A 21,576-nucleotide genomic window follows, 5' to 3' on the forward strand; every position below is an offset into this window, starting at 1 on the left:
AATGTTGTTCCCTGGTTCAAGAAAGGTTATAGGGATAATCCTGGGAATTATAGACCAGTGAGTCTTACGTCAGTGATGGGTAAACTATTGGAGGGGATTCTTAGGGACAGGATTTACGAGCATTTTGAGAAGCATAGTCTTATTAGGGATAGTCAGCATGGCTTTCTGAGGGGCAGGTCGTGCCTCACAGGCCTAATTGAGTTTTTCGAGGACGTGACAAAACAAGTAGATGAAGGTAGAGCGGTGAATGTAGTGTATATGGACTTCAGTAAAATGTTTGACAAGGTTCCCCATGGTAGGCTCATCCAGAAAGTCATGAGGCATGGGATCCATGGAGACTTGGCTGCATGGATTCGGAATTGGCTTGTCCACAGAAGGGAGAGGGTGGTAGTAGATGGAGCGTATTCTGCCTGGAGGTCAGTGACTAGTGACATTCTGCAGGGATCTGTTCTGGGACCCCTGCTCTTTGTGATTTTTATAAATGACTTGGACAAGGAAGTGAAGAGATGGGTTAGTAAGTTTGCAGATAACACGAAGGTTGGTGGTGTTGTGGATGGTGTAGAAGGTTGTTGTAGGTTACAACAGGATATAGATAGGATGCAGAGTTGGACAGAGAAGTGGCATATGCAGTTTAATCTGGAGAAATGTGAAGTGATACACTTTGGAAGATCGAACTTGAAGGCAGATTACAAGGTTAATGGCAGGATTCTGAGCAGTGTGGAGGAACAGAAGGATCTTGGGGTCCAAATCCATAGATCCCTCAAAGTTGCCACACAAGTTGATAGGGTGGTTAAGAAGGCATATGGAGTGTTGGCCTTCATTAGTCAGGGGATAGAGTTCAAGAGCTGTGAGGTAATGTTGTAGCTCTGTAGAACTCTGGTTAGACCACACTTGGAGTATTGTGTTCAGTTCTGGTCACCTCATTATAGGAAGGATGTGGAAGCTTTAGAGAGGGTGCAGAGGAGATTTACCAGGAAGTTGCCTGGATTGGAGAGCATGTCTTGTGAGGATAGGTTGAGTGAGCTAGGGCTTTTCTCTTTGGAGCGACGCAGGATGAGAGGCGACTTGATAGAGGTGTATATGGTTATAAGGGGCATAGATAGAGTGGACATCCAGCATCTTTTTCCCAGGGCGGCAGTGGCCAATACCAGAGGACATCCATATAAGGTGAGTGGAGGAAAGTTTAGGGGAGATGTCAGAGGTAGGTTTTTTACACAGAGAGTGGTGGGTGCCTGGAACACACTGCTGGGGCTGGTGGTAGAGGTTGATACAATAGAAACATTTAAAAGACTCTTTGCTAGGCTCATGGATGTAAGAAAAATGGAGGGTTATGGGTTGTGTAGGAGGGAAGGGTTAGATTGATCATAGAGCAACACACACGAAATGCTGGAGGAACTCAGCAGGTCAGGCAGCATCTATGGAGGGAAATGAACAGTCGACGTTTCGGGTCGAGACCCTTCATCAGGACTGGAAAGGAAGAGGGCAGAAGCCAGAATAAGAAGGTGGAGGGAGGGGGAGGAGCACATGCAGGCAGGTGATAGGTGAGACCAGGTGAGAGGGGGAAGGTAGGTGGGTGGGGATGGGGCAGTGGGGAGAAGTAAGAAGCTGAGAGGTGATAGGTAGAAGAAGGAATCCAGTAGGAGAGGGCAGTGGACCATGGAATAAAGGGAAGGAGGTGGGGAACAGATGGGCAGGTCATGAGGGCGGGGGAGGGGATAGGCAGGTATTGGGAGCGGGGGAAGGTGTCCACAGGAATGAGGAAAGACAAAGGAAAAAGGGAGGGGGAAGAGGGGAGGGGTTACTGGAAGTTAGAGAAATCGATGTTGATGCCGTCAGGTTGGAGACTCCCAAGACGGAATACGAGGTATTGTTCCTCCAACCTGGGCCTGGCCTCAACGTGGCAGTAGAGGAGGCCATGGATAGACATGTCAGTGTGGGAGTGGGATGTGGAATTGAAGTGGGCGGCCACCGGGAGGTCCTGGCTGTTGTGGCGGACGGAGCGAAGGTGCTCGACGAAGTGGTCACCCGATCTGCGTCGAGTCTCACCGATGTAGAGGAGGCCGCATCGGGACCACCGGATGCAATAAATGACACCCTCAGACTCACAGGTGAAGCGCTGCCTCACCTGGAAGGATTGATCGTGGAGTAGGTTTATATAGGTCGGCACAACATCGCAGGCTGAAGGGCCTCTATACTGTGCTGTACAGATCTATGTTCAATGTTTTACTAACTACTCTCTTAACATGTCCTGGCACTTTCATAGATTTATGCTCATGTACTTTCAGTTCCCCCTGTTCAGGCACATCTTTAAGGACTGTGCCATTTGATCTTTATTGCCCCCCCCACTTGTTTCTGCCGAAGTGTAACACTTCACTAACTTTTCTGAGTACCTTGTCTAACCATTCTACCAACGTGTCCGTGTCCTCTGGGAGCCTCACATTCCCGTTTGTTTCCAGTACCACTTAGTTGAATCCCTCCACTCAGGTTTCTGCCCACAGTACCAAAATGTCTCTTGTGACCAAGGTGACTTAACTGTCCTCGTCCTTCTCCGTGTCGGCAGCCTTTGACAGAGTTGGCCACATCATCTCCTCCAATATAGCTGGCAGGACTGTCCATGCCTGGTTCCATCCTCAAAATACCACAGAAGCTGGAGATCTGAAATAAAACAGAAAGTGCTGGAAATATTTACCAGATCAGGGAGTATCTTTGGAGGAGCAAAAGTGTTCATATTTGTTGTCTATCTAGTTGTAGTCAGAGAATCATTTCAAGTGGCTTCTCTTCTGTCTGCTTCATAACCTGTGGTGTCCCTGAAGGTCAATACTTTGCACCTGTCTGTTTCTGATATCCCTGCCCTCTCTTGGCAACATCAACTTCTGTTCAAAGGTACAGTTTTTCTCCATTCTGACTGAAGTGTGTTGATTCTCGTCTTTTTTCACAAACACTGGATGCTGATCTTAAAAACAGAGAGAGCCAGAGAGCCCTTGTGTTACACTGCTCTTATTTCTCACCACCATCTCAACCTTTTTTCCAGTAGGTAACAGTCTGAATCACCCTCAGCTTTCTGTGTTGACTGTTCGTCCCCATCACAGTTACGCAGTGGATAGAGTTGCTGCCTCACAGTTCCAGTGACCTGGGTTCGATCCTGATGTTTGGTACTATCTGGGTGTAGTTTTCAGATTCTTTCTGTGTTGAGTGGGCTTCCTCCGGGACTCCAGTTCCCTCCCACACCCCAAAAACATGGAGTTGGTTGGTTAATTGGCCACAAATTGCCCCAGCTGTGAATGGTAGAATCTTGGGGAGTTGTAAGCAGGATGTGGGGACAATAAAAGGGGATTAGTGTAAGTGTGTGCTTGATGAGCTGTGCAAAGTTGGTGGATCAAAGAGCTTTTGTTTCTTGCTGTATGACAAGGGCACTCTGACACTTTGTTCTTCATCCAACCATATAAACTCCAGCATTTACCTTTCCTCCTATGTTGCATGTTTAACTCATTCTTCAATCCTTGAAGTCAAAAATTAAAGCAAGCTAAATTTGATAATTTTACCAGCAAAAATAACTTTAAAAATCCAGGAAAGAGCATGGATTACATCAGATTGATTCAGTGTGGAGCTGAAGTGTACAGTGAGTATAATAGCAGCTTCCTGTGGTGAAACTTCTTTGAAATTGTTTCTTAAATATCTTTTTCATTATTTGCGCAGGAGCACCATTTACTCGGCCAGCCATTTTTTGTTCTCCATCCTTGTCGAACTTCTGAATTAATGACTCCAATAATGATTGGTGCCACGCGGGAGCAGAGGTAAAGATCCTTTATACCATGAGCCCGTTGAGCTATTAACATTGGCACCGATTCAGCAAAGGTGAAGTAAAATGCAATGAGTTATTATTAGAGAATGAAAATGGATTTTTCCTTTTTAACCAATTAGATCTCTGGTATAAAAAAAACAAATGATTCATAATTCTTCTGACTTGATGAAGAATCGAAAGAGTTCAAGAGGGTTGTTAAGTGTCAACTATTACTTCTTTGTCTCTTTTTAGAATCTCAGCTGATTTCTCATTATTCATGTGGTTATGATCTTCATTATAAGCAACACAGTGCTTAGTTTATTTTTTCAGTGAGCTTTTTAGATTGTCAAAAACATTATGTATAAAGATTTAAATAATAGTTTATTAAAAATGGCACCTTTCTGTAGATAAGTTTTATAGTTGGTCTTGGTGCTCAAGATTTAGTAAAATATTTATAAGACTGTTATGTTTGAACTTTTTTGCTTTCATTGTTGAAGCGTTGATTCCTTCAGGACAGCAATCATTGAGTTTCATCAGTTTCAACAAAGCAGCATCTGAAACATCCTGAAGTAATTATTGTTCAGCAACACAAGACAAGGATAACGTTGAATGTGTGGAGAGTTTTGGTGTATTTTTAAAGAGAAAACAGTCCTTAAGGTAGAGGATGAGAGTGTGCACTAATGTTCCACGATGTGCCAACAAATGTAGGCAGAATAACTGGATTTACTTGTTTGTTCTTCTCAAGTTTCGATACATCCATCACATCGTAGCAAAATCATGGGTTAATGATCTTTCAAGTTTTAGTCCTCTGTAGCCTTGGAAGATGTGCATTATATTTCCTGACTCATCTGTATAATGAGGACAACAGCAGACTCTGAAGCTAAGACGGCGGTTCAGAATAATTTACACTTCCTTATGCATAGAATGGATTGCTATTCTAATTGAGAATTCTAATGATGGCCTTCATCTTAATCTGGCAACACATTTGCATCATTATATACTTTACTACAATTCTATTTTTAAAACAGTTCCACAGGTCACACATCAGCTTTCCCAGTAGAAGTTCGCTTTTTGATTTGCTAATTTTGACTTTGGACAAACATCACTGTTATGTTATGCACAGCTTTGGAAAGTGTAAAGCTTGCCGGCGTTTTTCTGATCGTCTTATTCATTTTTGCATCTTGTAATTGAGATATGCTTATCACCAGTAACTGGACTTTAGAGGTTATCCATTGGTTAAAATGAACTTTATTAAATTCTAATGTCATGACATATAAAATGGTAGGTTCTTTAATTATTTATGATTAGGGTATAAATGAGATGGGATCTACTTTGTCAGTGTTAGGAGAAAACTGATATATGACAACCTTTCTCCTACTTTTTGCCTGGAGGTTTCATGTTGCAGATCTGACCTAGTTGGCCTCCTATTTAACTAGCTCTAGTGGTTCCAAAAAAGTGTTTAAATTTGGCAGCAGCTGTGCATTTCTGGGTGGCACAGGTTGATAGATCAGTCACCTCCACACTTAGTGATGTTCCCTGGTTAGAAAATGTATCCCAACAGCACAGTATCATGTCCAACATATCTAATTTGGTGATACCAGCTTAGGAAATGTTACCTTGCTACATTAGAGTGAGTCCACTTCACATACCTGCAGCTTTCACCCTTTCTTCTGACTCCAGTTTGGGTATTGGCTACAGAAAGGATGAGTTAGTCTATATATGTGTGAGCCTTCAACACCAGGGAGATATCCTGAGCATCATCCATCAAGGGTTACCTGCAGTTCCTGCAAAACTAGGACAGCGTTAGCCATATCTATGCTATTTAATTTACTTTGATTGGGTGCTAAGACTTGGTATGAAATGGTTGGTTTAAATTCTCATGAACTCAAGCTAAGTAAACAGCCATTGGATAGAGCCATAGAACAATATACAGGCCCTTCGGCCCAACCAGTCTGTGCTGACCTCTAGTCTTGGCAACATCCTCATAAATCTTTTCTGCACTCTTTCTACTTTAACAACGTCCTTCCTGTAACAGGGTGACCAGAACTGTACACAGTGCGGCCTCACCAACGACATATACAACCGCAGCATGATGTCCCAACTCCTGTACTCAATGCCCTGAATGGATATCTCCTCATGATCACCAAAGAACCATTTCTTTTGTATAATTTTAACCTATATTCCAAGTATATACCAGCTTGGATTTTCTTTTTTTGAGAACAAATCCTTTATCCACTGAAACTCATCCAAGAAATTGGACACTTGGGGCCACAAGGTGCCCTTGCAGGGTGTGCTACAAACAAGATTAGCTGCATATGGTAACATTTATCAGTCAGCAGCAGTTCACCACTGACCTGCCGTTAGGCTGGCTCGAGCTTCTGTGATTGATAACACATTGAAGGGATACCGGGCAGTTAATATGTAGACTGTAAAGCTGTTTCAACTGTTTGCTGCACTTGAAGTAAGTTATTGACTCCTCCAGTACATGGGCACCTGATTACTAATCTCAGATCTTTTGAGGAATTGCAGGTAAATGTGCAGAGGCTTCTTTCAGCAAAGACTCTTATAAAACGTCTGTTGAACATTTGCAGGATTCTTTTCTCTAAGTACAACCTAACTTACTATGTTTAGTAAAGTTTACAGAACAGAAAACAAAACTATAAAAGGTGCATAATTACTGCAGCCATTTTCTCCCATTAATACACTGTCCTCTCTCGCAAAAACTGACTCCAAATGTTGTGTCTCAATTTTGCATTTAAAATATGTTCACTAATTAATTTTAAAATGAATTGAAGAAAAGCGATTGGGCAGCAGACGGAGAAAAATGTCAGGGAATGGAAAACACGCTTGCTCAAACTATAAAATCCGATTTCATTCCAAAGTCCCTAGAAAAAGAGAAAATCCAAGCACAGGATTTTAAAAGAAACCAAGGCCTTGAGGCAAAAACTTTAATAAAGCCAACAATTTGGTCGATAAGTTTAATCATATTAGTGTCATATGTGACTATTTTAAAAATATCTTGACTTGTTTAGATCCTCTTTTAGGCATTAGAAATTTCAGTTACTACAGGAAAAAAAATCAGTTAGAAAAATTAGCCGGAAGTGTTTTGAGCTGTTTGTGGAACTAGATAGTCATTATACAGAATTATAAATTTCTGAATAATATAATGGGGAAAAATTAACAAAACCATGACAACAGAAAATTGCAGAGACACGTTGCTGGGCAAATATTTAATATTTACTTAACAGGATCAAATGTAGTCTTCAGTTTAGTGGTCAGGGCCTGTTGCAATGGGACCTGGGGAAGGAATTCACTTTCCATTATAAACTTGTGTCTTTATATGCTCCCTGAGCCCCACATTTATAATGGAAACTGCAATGTAAAATTGTCAAGCTGTAATTACATCCTCCCAATCAGTTTTTATAGTAGAGTAAGTTAAAGGTCCAATTTCAAATTGTTTCCTTAAATAATGGAAGGTCATGGATTTATTCTTTGCTACAGCACCTTAAAACTGAAGGTCCACAACGGTGCTGACAGTATATTTAAAATGGGTGTAAAATTCAATATTTACTTTATTTATCCTGCACAGTAACAGGCCCTTCCGGCCCAACGAGCCTGCGCCGCCCAATTACACCCATGTTAACCTACTAATCCGTATGTTTTTGGAATGTGGGAGGAACACCCGGAGGAAACCCACGCAGGCACGGGGAGAACGTACAAACTCCTTACAGACAGCAGCCAGAATTGAACTTTTCTTTTTAGTCTATAAATTGGAAACTTATTATACACAATAACCAGATCTTCCTGATCCTCAACCCCCACCCAGAATCAACACCTGCAGCCCTTCCTGGTGGGGAGGACCAGTATTGCTGCCTCTTCACTGGGAGCAGGGCTTTACCAGCTGTAAAAGCTGTTGTTGATTTTAACAGTTTTAAAATGTTTCTGACATTCAGGGCAACTCTTAAAAATGGAAATAAATAATTAAATTCAAGGCTTAGTTTTTTTAACATTAATTAAAATGCAAAAAACATGCGTTTTACTTTACTAGATTAATCAAATAATTTAAAAATGAAGCAACTTGTTTCTGAAATCTTTGCTCTACAATCCCCATTGAAATCAGTGGAGTCTCAGATCTTGCACTAGGTGTGACCTGGTGTAGGATCTGAGTGGTAATTTCTCCAGTGTAACACTGGCAAATCCCAGCAAGACTGCAATCTGTGTTTGAATCAGTCACTGGGTACTTGTCTGTGGCTTACTGCAATTTCAGCAGCTGATGTTGGCAATTCCAATTAGAAATGCAGGCAGTAACATGTGCAGTCTGCTCCAGTGTGTAGTTTGACAATGTTAGTGGTTGAGATTTAACACTGAAATATTGTAAAGAATTATTTACTGGTCGTATTGAATCCAAATAAATGAACATTTATTTGGAGTTTATTGTGAAGCAGAAGTCATTTGGCAATCAAGTTGACCTTGATAATTCTCAAGTTGCCATTGTCTTGGACTGATCAATGACCTTAGTCGAGAGTGAAGACACCCCAGTGAGCTAGAAGAAGTATAAACGTTCTGGCTTTTGAAAAGAATGGTACCAGGTTTTCTGCCTCATATCAATACACTAGTAGATTAAAAAAAGAACTTTTGCTCAAATTGTTTATGAAGTTCATGAGGTTCAGTTGTGATCCGGTCATTTTTCTTTTGGCAAACTTACAGTGATCTTGCAGAAACGTTTTATGTAGCACGTCTGGTATATTTTTATCCTAAAACTAAATTTGCCTTTTCCAAAAATCCCATTTTGGAACTCAACAACCTTATTTACTGTTAAAAATCATGAAAGTGAGGTGAAAGATTCAGCATATTTGTTCATATTCCATTTTGTGGAATCTTTTTATATTCTTGAACTAGGTACAGTGTGCTCTTCTTTGATGTTGTTATTTTGCAGCCTTAAAAAAACTAGTAGATCCTGAATATAGTTACATTGCTGAGGAAGATGAGCAATCAAGTGGATTTTGCATGACCACGATATAAAATGTCAGAGAGAAAAATGCATTGTTGTGATAAATTACTAGCTTAATTTAAGGACTGGCACTACACTATTGGATATTTGAGTACAAACATTTAGTATGGTTGTCTCAAATTATGTTGTGTTACTTTGGTGCATGTGCTAACCTATTTAAGATAAACTGATTGATGTCTTTATGTTCATATGCTAATAATCTGCAACATAATTTCAAAGCCTGGTTAATAAGTTTAGCTCTTCAATGGCTTTTGTATAATTTAAGATTGATTTCTCCATAATGCATCTGATTGAAGTAGCTCTGCTGTCCGAATGAACTAGAATCCATTCTCGTAAATTCAGAATTCTGATTGGGAAATGTTTTAAAGCAGTATTATGAACCATTAATGTTTTGCAGGACAACCAGATGATGCTGGAAACACACTCAGTGGGTCAGGCAGCATCTGTGGAAAGAGGAATAGAGTTAACATTTCACATTAAAGACTCTTCCTTCACCATTTATTTCAGATTTCAAGCAGTTTTTTTGATTTTCAGTAGTTTGCACAATTCCTTCATTTGCTTCTACATTGGATAGGTCAGTGGAGCCAAGAGCTATTGCCATTATTAATGAGTTAATTGGACCGTAACCATTGGCAACTGTGTGTGCAGTTAAAGAATGAAGTTGGGAAGTAACTGAGATGCAAAAGCAAAATTGTTCTGAGAGAAAGAATGATGCTTGCCTGTCCACAGAAATTCCTACTGCCCGAGAGAGGGTAGTGTGCTTTTCAGATTGTTGTTTGCTGGGGCGTTCAGGCATGTTCAGGAGTAATAAACAGCATTTGCACGTGGCTTCAGAATGCAGCCCACTGTGCCACCACCTAGATTTGTTTCTTGCACTTGGCATCATCTTGGACACGCAGCACTTCTGGTTTGTGTCCCTTGGCTTCAGGGGAATGTCCAGTGAAACCAGTGTGTTCGGAGCACAGAGAATCTTCAAATTTAAGCTGATTACAAGCATCTCACCAGGTTATATTGAGAAGAACAGAATCATGAACAAAGTAATGTCTATGTAGGTTTTCCCGATTAGAACATAAAACAGGACAGTACAGGAACAGGCCCTTTGGCCCACCATGTCTGTGCTGACTGTTCTGCCAACCTAAACTAATCCCAACTACAATGTGCATGCTCCATACCTCCCTATTCCCTGCCTGTTCATGCGTCTGTCTAAATGCCTTTTACACACTGCTATCATATCTGCTACTACCACCTCCCCAGGCACCTACCGCTCCCTGTGTTGGGGGAAAACAACTTGCCTCGCAGATTTCCTTTCAGTTTGCCCCCTCTCACCTAAACCTTTGCCCTATGTATTTGACTTTTCCATCCTGGGAAAAGACTCTGACAGTCTACCTATCTATGCCTCTCATACTTTTGTATACTTTTACCGGGTCGCCCCTCATTGAAAATGACACAGAAGGGGAAACCAAAGTTCTACGCATCAAAAGGTTAATGAATGATGAGGAGATTTGGGAGAGCACGGAACAATTCACTGACTCGAGGAGATGTTAAAGGATTAAAGGAGCAGATGAATGGATTACCAATATTATGCTTGAGATTTACCACAAACTGGAAGCAGGGAACTGAGGAGCATGTTCAGAAGAGGATAAATAACGTGCAGAATGTACTCTTCAAGTGAAGCCCCTTATGGGAGAATTAGATATCCAAAAGAATGGGTGAGGTGGAATCAGACTATTTGCCCCCAATCGGAGGAGGGCACTGAACACAAAACCATGGAATGTTCCGGTCTGCCTTATAGAACATAGAAAAGTCCAGCACAGGAACAGGCCCTTTGGACCACCATGTCTGTGTCGACCATGGTGACAATCTAACTAATCTCATCTTCCTGCACATGGTCTGTATCCCTCCACCCCCGGCCTGTTCACGTGCCTGTCTAAATGCCTCTTAAGTGTTGTTATTGTAGCTGCTTCCACCACCCCTGGCAGCATGTTCCAGGCACCTACCCCTCTGTGTGGAAAACTTGCCTTGTAAATCTCTACAAACTTCCCCAGTCTCACCTTCAACCTGTGCCTTCTGGGATTTGACATTTCCACCCTGGGGAAAAAGAGTTTGACTGTCTTCCCCATCTGTGCCTCTCATAATCTTATGAACTTCTATCAGGTCTCCCCTCAGCCTCTGCCGCTCCAGTGGAAACAACCCAAGTTTGTCCAACCTCTCCTTACAGCTTATACTCTCCAATCCAGGCAACATCCTGGTGATCCTCTGCTGTGCCCTTCCAAAGCCTCCACACCCTTCCTATAGTGTGGCAACCAGAACTACACGCAGTACTCTAAATGTGCCCGAACCAAAGTTTTATACAGCTGCAGCATGACTTCCCGACTTGTACATTTAGTGGCCCGACTGATGAATGCAAGCATGCCGCGCACTGTCTCTACCACCCTATCCACTTGTGATGACACTTCCAGGGAGCTATGGACTTGCAGCTGGAGATCCCTCTGTTCATCAGTAATACCAAGGGTCCTGCCATTCACTGTATTCTTTCCTCTTGTATTTGACCTCCCAAAACTCATCACCTCATATTTGTCCAGATTAAACTCCATCTGCTATTTCTCCACCCAAATTTCCTGCTGTATCCTTTGACAAACTTCCTCATTGTCCACAAATCCACCAATGTTTGTATGATCTGCAAACTTAATCAGACCACCTACATTTTATCCTATAGAGGTCCTCATACAAGTAAAATCTATCCCTAAGAATCTTCTCCAATAATTTCCCTACACCGATGTAAGGCTCCTAGCCAACAGTTTCCTGGTTTGTCCATATTGCCCTCCTTAACAAAAGAACAACAGTGGCTACTCTCCAGTCTTCTGACACCTTGCCTGTGGCTAAAGAGGATACAGAGATCTCTGTCAAGGCCCCAGCAATCTCCTCCCTTCCCTCAGTATCCTGGGATAGATCCCATCAGCCCCTGGGGAATCAAGCCCCCCTCCTTACTGTTGACATACCTTAGAATATCAATGTACCCCTCCCTAATCTTACCGTTATCCATGAACTTCTCCTCAGTCAATACTGCTGTGAAGTACTCATTCAGGACCTCACCCTTTCCCTCTGGCTCCATGTAACATTCCCTCCTTGAACCTTCTCTTTCCTTAGCTACCATCTTCCTCCTATTGTATGCAAAATATGCTTTGGGATTCTTCTTAATCCTACTTGCTAAGGACATTTTGTGGTCCCTTTTACCCTCCTACTTTCCTGCTTCCTTTATATTCTTAAACCTTACATATGCTTCCTTTTTCTTTTTGACAAAATTGACAATATCTTTTGTCACCTAAGGTTCCTGAACCTGCCATCCTTTCATCGGATTTCCATCCAAACAGCTGCTCCCAACCTACCTTCTAAAGTCCTGCCTAATACTGTTGTAATTAGCCTTCCCCAATTTAGCACATCTACCCGAGGATCAGTCTTATCCTTCTCCATAACTGTCTTAAAACTTCGGGAACTATGGTCATGATTCCCAAAATGCTCTCCCACTGAAACTTCAATCACCTGACCAGGCTTATTCCCCAAGATAGGGTCCAGTACAGCCTTCTTTAAATGTTCATCCACCTCGGATCTGCCCATTTAATTGCTAGTCTACACTTCTCGCTGCCTTGGTAAAGCAGCCGGCATAATCAAAGACCCCACCCACCCCAGACTTTCTCTCTTCTCCCCCCTCCCATCGAGCAGAAGATACAAAAGCCTGAAAGCACGTACCAGCAGGTTCAAGGACAGCCTCTATCCCACTGTTATAAGACTATTGAACGGCTCCCTTGTACAATAAGATAGACTCTGACCTCACAATCTACCTTGTTATGACCTTGCCCCATATTGTCTACCTGCACTGCACTTCCTCTGTAACTGTGATACTTTATTCTACATTCTGTTATTGTTCTACCTGGTACTACCTCAATGCATTGTTGTAATGAATTGATCTGTATGAACGGTACATGTGACAATAATAAACCAATTTACCAACTTAGTACACACCTGCCCATGTAATTGCTTGTATAAATTCTGAATTTTCACTTTAAAAGTAACTCATCCCACAATGTATCATTATCCACCCTACAGAAGCAACATGTTGCTGGTGCTGAACGTTGAAATTAACAAAATGCTGTAAATATTCAGGAGCTTTGGCAGAACCCGTGCAGAACACACTGACTCTGTGTTTCAGGTTGATGACCGTTCACATCAACTACCCTGAACATGCTCAAGTTATGATTATTGAAAAATAAGCTCATTCTGCTTCAGGACCTGTGTTGAATGGGAAACGGAGCAGTTTGTGTGAGTGTTGTGATATATGTGGAGCACCTTGCTAAGAGTCTCTGATTCACATGTCCACAGAACATAGCACAGTAGAGCACAGGAACAGGCCCTTCAGCCCACGATATTGTGCTGAATTAATGAAGCTAATGAACCTAATCCCTTCTGCCTGCATGTGGCCCATATCCCTCCATTCTCTGCACATCCATGTGCCTGTCTAAGGGCCTCTCCCTCCACCACCACCCCATTGCAGTGCATTCCAGGCACCCACCACTCTCTGTGTAAAATAAAACTTGCCCCACACATCTCCTTTGAACTTTCGCCCTCTCACCTTAAATGCATGCCCTCCGGTATTGGATATTTCAACCCTGGGGAAAACATACCAGCTGTCTATCTGTGCCTCTCATAATTTTATAAACTTCTATCAGGTCTCCCCTCAGCCTCCACCGCTCCAGAGAAAACAACCCAAGTTTGTCCAACCTCTCCCCCTTATAACATGTGCCCTCTAATCGAGGCAATGTCCTGGTAAACCTCTTCTGCACTCTCTCCATTGTCTCGACATCCTTCCTATAATGGGGCAACCAGAACTGAATGCAGTACTCCAGATGTGACCTAACCAGAGTTTTATAAAGCTGCAACATAACTTCCTGACTCTTGAACTCAATGCCTCAACTAATAAGGATCAGCATGCCATGTGCCTTCTTTACCAACCTATCGACAGGGAGCTATGGACTTGGACCCCAAGATCCCCTTGTACATCAACACTGTTAAGGGTCCTGCCATTAACTGTGTGCTTTCCCTTTCATTTGACCTCCCAAAGTGAAACACCTCACACTTGCCCAGATTAAACTCCATCTACCATTTCTCTGCCCACATCTGCAGCTGATTTATATCTTGCTGTAAACTTTGGCAACCTTCTCCACTATCCACTGCACCACCAATCTTTGTGTTACCTGCAAACTTACCAACCCCCCCCCCCCCCCCCATCCACATTTTCATCCAAGCCCAAGGAGGATAACCTACACTTAGAGAATCAGAAATGTCATACTAACACCTGGTAGTTACTCCTCCATGTACCCCAAGACATTGTATCAACTGTCTCAAAAAATTGCAAACAAACAAAAAAATACAATAAAAACTTAGGACAGGCAGCTTCCACAGAAGGAGAAGAATTGGTGACGGATCTTGAACCTGAAATGTTAACTCTTGCTCTTTCCACAAATGCTGCCTGACCTGCTGAATGTTTCCAGCAATTTCCCATCATTATTTCAGATTTCCAGCGTCTGCTTTCTGATCTGTAAAAACTGCATATTGTTTTAGCATTACCATCGTGCAATTACGGTGTTCTGAGTATTCCCACAGTGCTCTTGCTTATTTCTGAGGACCCTGAAATATGTGTTAGCTTTTCTTAAACCACTTGGGTGGTAAAATGGAAAGTAAATGGCAGACAGTGGAAATATCACTTGTACAAAAGAAAAATCCAGTTAAAAGATATTATAAACTTATGTAAGACTTGAAACTCCTGCCCACTGAAGTGAAATGATTAATGATTCACTATTTCATTTCTGGATTATTCAGCTGTCTTTTATGTCTATCAGTTAAAGTGGGATGAACAGTTTTGGTTCTGAAATAATGGATGCAAATTGGTCATTGATTCTGTTAGGTGCTGTTGAGCTGGAGTTCCATAGCCAGTTGATGTACTGAGAAGAGACCTTCTCCATTGGTCAAAAATAATTTTAACATGATATTTTCTACTTCACTAAGTAGTTTTACTGGTAATATTTTATGATGTTCAGATGGGCGGACAGGAAAGGAGACAGGGCTCCAAGGGATGTTATAATTCTTTGACATCTGCAGTATTATAGTAACTAAATAAACAAGGATAATGAGCTGAATTTAGTGGATCAAACTGTTTTCTGATTGATGCGATTACATTAAGATGAATTTCCTTGATAGATTTTTTGAGCAAATGTATAAACTGTGTTAAGTAGTTTAGTTATTACTAAAATAGAAATAGGTGGTTCCTGCTATTGTGCAGTATACTTCCAATCATTTGTCTCCAACTTAGCTAATAATCCTTTATAAAAAAAAGGTGCAATAGAATGGTAGTAATCTGTGGTTATTACAATCAAGGGCGAAAATGTTCGACCTTGGTCAAGTAGTGAAGAAAGAGAGGTGAGGAGCTTCTTGCCTGCGTAGGTGGCAGGAACAAGATCAGATCCACTTGGGCTGATCATCTGTCCTCACAGTTCTGATAGTTTATTGATTGCAGAGAGCCAGTGGTGGCTTCCCATCTTCCTTCCTGCGGCATCAACTTGTATCCCTGAAGAGGTGTCTGTTCATCAGGTCACTCCTGCTTAGTCTTAGATTACTGGAAATGTACAAATCTTGTCTTCCGCACACTACTCAGTGTAGAGTTACTCGGGAAAAAAAAATGGACTTTCGTGGCAGTAATTTAGACCTCTAAAACATTGCAGTGTTAAAGAATTGTGATCCATTTTTGTAAGGTGAATACATAAGGATTTTTCAGGAAGCGTTCTGTACAAGTCCTTGGAGTGGGTGGCTGTTGGATCCGCACAGTCAAAAATCATTCTATTTCTCGGCGGTATGGAACTTACTAGTCGGTAGAACATTTAGAAATCTAATTGGGGACTTCCCTCAAATATTCTTCAAGCTTATTCACCAGGGAACTGATGATCATAAACCAGAAAATGTATAGCTTTGATCTTGGTCTGTGCTGAAGTAGTTCACCTCAGCCACAGCAGAACTCACTGAATTTGGCCACCAGTATTCCTGGGTTAAAAGGTAGGAACTCAGCTAAGCTTGTTGGTGCTGATCATTATTCAGCAATCCCAGTTGTAAATGATGGTGTATGGGTGGTGTTAAAGGGCAGAATAGGTTAGGCTGAACTGCCCCATCTCCCCCACGAGCTCCTCCCAAGGTGGTGAAATAGCCTGCGCACACTCGTGGTGGGCATCTGAGCAAAACCCTGGAGAATTGCAGTGCCCAATGAAGCATATCTCAGCAAGGAGTAAATTCCTTCAGGAAAGGGGAGTGGAGAATACTGGTGAGTAAGGAGAAAAAAATGCAATGAAAGAAGAAGCATTGTAGAACTGAAACTCTGCCTTTTAGACGTCTAAAAATGTGACTGGTTTCTGCTGATTGGAAACACATTTCAGAGTTACTGACAATCAGATTGAGAACACTTCAGGCTGTATAAGCCATACTACCATACAGGCAATCCCTTTGTAATTCATTATAAATGTTTTTGAAATTGTCCAGTTTATTCATACTAGTTTGACGTGATAATGCAAAGCATACATTTTTGGGGTGGCACACGGTCTTACTTAAATCTGCTGTGACAGAGAGCGAAAATATTTAAAAATTGTAGTCATTGACAACACATACAATATATCTCTCTCTCTTTAGAAGACAATGCATGTTGAATTGCTGTTTCTTTTGTTTAGGAATGTAAATTACATCACAAGCTGGCTGAGCATGATGGGGCCAGTCGTGGGACTTGATGTGCCATTGAGTTATGCCACTGCCATGTCACAGGGCATGACTGACCTGGATTGAACAAAGTACGTGTTAAAACCAGTTTTATACTCCAAAGTGCATTTTTAATCTCGCTGTGTTGGAACTGAAGCAGAATAAAGCCAAATGCACAATGTTATTCAAATTCTGAATATAGATGTTCCAACTATTAATATCCCAATGTAATCTTAATGCTATGTTTCAAACATTAAAAACCTGGAAGGTGATGGATTATTGAAGAAAGTAAAGTGTTCACATTGATAAAAAAAAGTTTTAGCAAATGTTAACATTTTTAAATTTTGCCAGACCACTAATTCAAAGTAAGTATGTTCTCATTAAATTTAAACAAATTATTTGCAACATATTATCAATAATGGCCAGGATTCTGTAATGTGCCCAGTGATAAAATTGTGTAATTAGCTAGTCCTGATCACCTGAGTGCAACTTTCTCATGAAGTTGGATCCATTGGTGATGGGGTCCTCTGGGTGTAGATCCTGTGTTGGATCCATTGGTGACAGGGTCCTCTGGGTGTAGGTCCTGTGTTGGATCCATTGGTGACAGGGTCGTCTGGGTGTAGATCCTGTGTTGGATCCATAGGTGACGGGGTCCTCTGGGTGTAGAGCCTGTGTTGGATCCATTGGTGTCGGGGTCCTCTGGGTGTAGATCCTATGTTGGATCCATAGGTGACGGGGTCCTCTGGGTGTAGAGCCTGTGTTGGATCCATTGGTGACAGGGTCCTCTGGGTGTAGATCCTATGTTGGATCCATTGGTGACGGGGTCCTCTGGGTGTAGATCCTGTGTTGGATCCATTGGTGATGGGGTCCTCTGGGTGTAGATCCTGTGTTGGATCCATTGGTGACAGGGTCCTCTGGGTGTAGGTCCTGTGTTGGATCCATTGGTGACAGGGTCTTCTGGGTGTAGATCCTGTGTTGGATCCATTGGTGACGGGGTCCTCTGGGTGTAGATCCTGTGTTGGATCCATTGGTGACGGGGTCCTCTGGGTGTAGATCCTGCGTTGGATCCATTGGTGATGGGATCTTCTGGGTGTAGATCCTGTGTTGGATCCATTGGTGACGGGGTCCTCTGGGTGTAGATCCTGTGTTGGATCCATTGGTGACGGGGTCCTCTGGGTTTAGATCCTGTCAAGGGGCAGTGCCAGAACAGGCTTTGCCCATGAAAGGGCGGGAAAATTCTTGACAGTTGCTATGTTACGACTGATTTCCAAGCTATCAAAGTATTAAATGTTTCTGGCAATCAAATCAGTGCAGAAATATTGGACAGATTTGATTGCCAGAAACATGAGATAAAGGTATATAATTTAAAAATCAAACACTTAAAAATATTTACAACATATAAAATACCAGAATCCAGGTAAGTTAACTGAAACTTACCTGGGCTCCTCATTGCTGTTCCTCTCTATTCAAATGAATGGATGGGCTGTTCCTCCACCAGAACTAACCTAGCCGCAACTTTCTGCTGTAGCTGGACTCCAGTGTTGGAGAACTGTTAGGATGCTGACAAACAGCTGCCAGCAATTTTGGGACTCGTGTGCACACATGGGAACCCCAAGCTTAGTGGCTCTTGTCCAGGGAAATCCTAGCAGTTATGTACAGAACTGTCCATGTTTACCACAAAATCTGAGGCACAAATTTGGCGTGCATAATGCTGTGTTATTAAAATATGCATTTTAACTAGCACCAGACCTTGGTGCTACATTGATGGGTTGAATGTTCTTTTTACTGTGCTGTAACATGAATGATTACATGAGAGCAAGTGTAACTGAGGGCCTTGATTGAATTTAAGTTCCTGTGTGAGCATCTGGCCTTGGGTTGAAAAATAAAAAATGGCAGATGCTGGAAATCTAAAATAAAAACCAAAAATGCTAGAAACACTCCTTGGGTCAGGCAGTATTTGTGGAAGAGAAACAGTGTTCACATTTCAGGTCACCTGAAATGTTGCTCTGTTTCTCTTTCCACAGATGCTGCCCAAGTGTTTAAAATACCTTCTGTTTTTATTTCTGTTCTAAGGTTTAAACAGGGAGCCAGTTCCAGTAATTTTCATCTTTCTACCTGGCTCTTCCCACCTCATTCCAGGGGTGGTTCAGGTAAGGGGGAAAGACAGGGAAATTAAAGTGTCTGGGTCATTGTCTCCTAATGAAGGAGAGTAACGTATCGGGAGGAATTGGCAAAATTACTCAGTACAGAAATAAAAGATTTTTTTCTCTCTTCCTAGGAGATGTTTGGAGCAAATACTTAGTTGGTCTATGGCTGAGAACGTAGTCATCACTGAATTCTGAGGAGAAGAACAACCATCTTTATCCAAGATCAAATGAACAATTGCCTACTTGTGCTATCGAGCTTTATTGGCGGCTGGTTGAGATACATCACTCTGTGATTAATCTATTTTACTGAAGGAAACTTTGACCCTGTGATACAGTATTGTTTTAATTGTTAACAAAAGAATCTGTGTTCTTCAAGATATTTTGTTTAAACAGTGTGGTAGTGCAAGTTAATCTGTGCATGTGTACTGAACTGCAGTGTAATAATGCACTTAACCACTAACAGAGAGATTACATTGTCTACTGAAATCCTGAGAAAATTTGGACATGCTATGAAACTAAAATTGAAAATAAATTAGATCATTGCAAGAAAGGAAGAACTCAGAGTTTTTTTCTAATAAATGATGTGCTCTAATTGTTTACGAATAATGACAAGTTCCCTTAAAACCCTTTCTTCTCCAAATAGCTTTTGCAATGATTCAAGCACTTGGATGAAAACATTCTGTTTTAATGTGGTTTAGATTTTCTGTATTTTTCGACAGTCACAGTGCCTGCAAATCTGACTTAATGTTAACACATACTGTGCAGAAGTCATAAATGAAAATAGGGTATTCAAAGAGCTGGTTCTGAACAGCACAAATCACAATGAAAATACAATGGAGCCCTCTTCAGGTCAACTTAAGTTACTTCTGGAAATTCCTCATTGATAATTTAGGGGAAAAACTATGTTAATATTTTATTATGTGGGAGAACTTTCTCGTATTTGTATTCACTGACTGCTTTCTTTCAGTGCTTATGTTTGTAGCACTCAGCCAATAATGAATTGTCCATATACATTTTATATTTTTAATTCATTGATTTTCCATTTGTTTTAGTAACTTGATTATCTTAAAGTTGCTGCTTTAAGCATTAGTAAGTTAAGGACACAACCCTGGATATTTGCACAACAAATGCAGTTTGAATAGCAAAAAACAGTAGAATTATTTGTGAAAACCATTAATCTTCTACTTTAACCAGATTTTTTAAATTAAAATGTACACAAGTTTAAAATTTCTGGCTGTTAAATATTTTGTGCTTTTATTCAGCCATTTTCCAAAGGACCCCAAGAAGATTCAGAACCTGAGTATGGAAGGCTTGCATATCTTTTAGATAGCAATGATTCTGGTATACCCTGTGTATATAGTGGTGACAGAAAAATGCTAAGTCCGTATTGAATGTAATTTGGTGAGTTTAGCTTATCAGCTACTGCTAGTACAGCTTACGCATGTGACATCGGGCAAACTAATTGAGTGAGTGTGCAGACTTCCAATCTTGAAACGAGGCAACTAAACAGCAATCCTTTGGCTCCTTAAGAGTTCCAGAAAGATAAGAAGCAAACACCTTGCTAGTTCATTAACCTTCCCCCTCCCCTCCATGCACACAGCATCAACATGTAAAGCTAAAAAAATTACTAACTAACTCTTCTCCATTTTGTGTGTGTCAGTTATGTCACATTACCATTGTAGCCTTTCACTCAGACATATTGTTCCACTCAGGCTGACAGGATGGCCTGAGCCATACTCCTGTAAAGCAAATCATCATGAAGGAGAACACAGTACCTTCAGCAGATTTTACTAAAGCAATAAATCCTTGTTTAGAAAATGTGTAATTAGGTAATTTGAAAACGTTTTCCTTTTAAGTTGAAAATCTTAAGCAGTTTGCATGCACGTGTGTGTGACTTCAGCTCTCATTATTTCACTGCTTAATGGCAGGTTATAAACGCTGTACGCTTGAACACCAGAACACAAGAAACAAAAGCAAGAAGCAGCCCTTTCTGAATAGCAGACCTCTCTCCACCACTCAGAAAGATCATGGCTGATATCTTATCTCTACATCTATGCTCCTTGATCCCCTGATATCCGAAAATCTATTGGCCTCTATATTCTCTATTCGGGAGGGCTGTGGAGAGACAGTCCCTCCTCAGCCCTCTTGGATAGAGAATTCCAAACATGTCCTACAGTCTCGGTGAAGAAGCTTCTTATCTAAGTCTTGAATGACTATCCCTTATTTTGACACCATGACTCCTGATTCTAGACCTTGCACCTTATTGTCTACCTGCATTGCACTTTCTCTGTAGCTGTGACACTCTACCCTGCATTCTGTATTGTTTTACCCTGTACTACCTCAATGCACTGTGTAATGAATTGATCTGTATGAACGGTATGCAAGACAAGTTTTTCACTGTACGTCGGTACAAGCGACAATAATAAACCAATTCCCTGCAAAGGGAAATGCCTTGCCTGATTCTGCCTTTTAACCCTTTTAAGAATCTTGTATGTTTCATTGAAATTACTTCTCATTCTTCTAAACTCTAGAGAATATTGGCCCAGTCTTCTCTCAATGTGCAGCAACCCAGGATCGATCTGGTGAACTGTTGGGGCACCCCCTCTACCACAAAGCTATCCTTTCTTCAAGAGGAGACCATACCTGTAAACTGGTCCAGCTGTCTTAGATGTCTTTACTCTTCCGCTCAACTGCCCTTGCCTCTTGTATAACAAAGCCTACAATGCTCAGAATATGTTGTTAAAAATAGTAAACATTGCACTTCAGAAAATGCAATTTATTGCTAGTTTCTTTTGACGTATTTAACTTCTGATTTAACTGCATTTCTTTCAGTTCCAGAGAACAGACAA

General features: G+C 41.3%; 1 protein-coding gene across 7 annotated transcripts in view; it reads left to right on the top strand.

The window, feature by feature from the left end:
• Window positions 1–19,284, top strand: part of atg10 (ATG10 autophagy related 10 homolog (S. cerevisiae)) — a 202,086-nt gene extending 182,802 nt beyond the window's left edge. For all 7 annotated transcript variants that reach the window (XM_052019787.1, XM_052019789.1, XM_052019792.1 and 4 more), the window contains 3 exons: window positions 3,697–3,794; window positions 16,556–16,672; window positions 18,859–19,284. In XM_052019787.1, the coding sequence (XP_051875747.1) occupies window positions 3,697–3,794; window positions 16,556–16,667 (210 nt within the window). In that variant the 3' untranslated portion in view covers window positions 16,668–16,672; window positions 18,859–19,284. The remainder of the gene's footprint in view (window positions 1–3,696; window positions 3,795–16,555; window positions 16,673–18,858) is intronic.
• Window positions 19,285–21,576: the final 2,292 nt, after the last annotated feature.

Source organism: Pristis pectinata, chromosome 7, assembly GCF_009764475.1.
Source record: "Pristis pectinata isolate sPriPec2 chromosome 7, sPriPec2.1.pri, whole genome shotgun sequence".
Taxonomy (NCBI): domain Eukaryota; kingdom Metazoa; phylum Chordata; class Chondrichthyes; order Rhinopristiformes; family Pristidae; genus Pristis; species Pristis pectinata.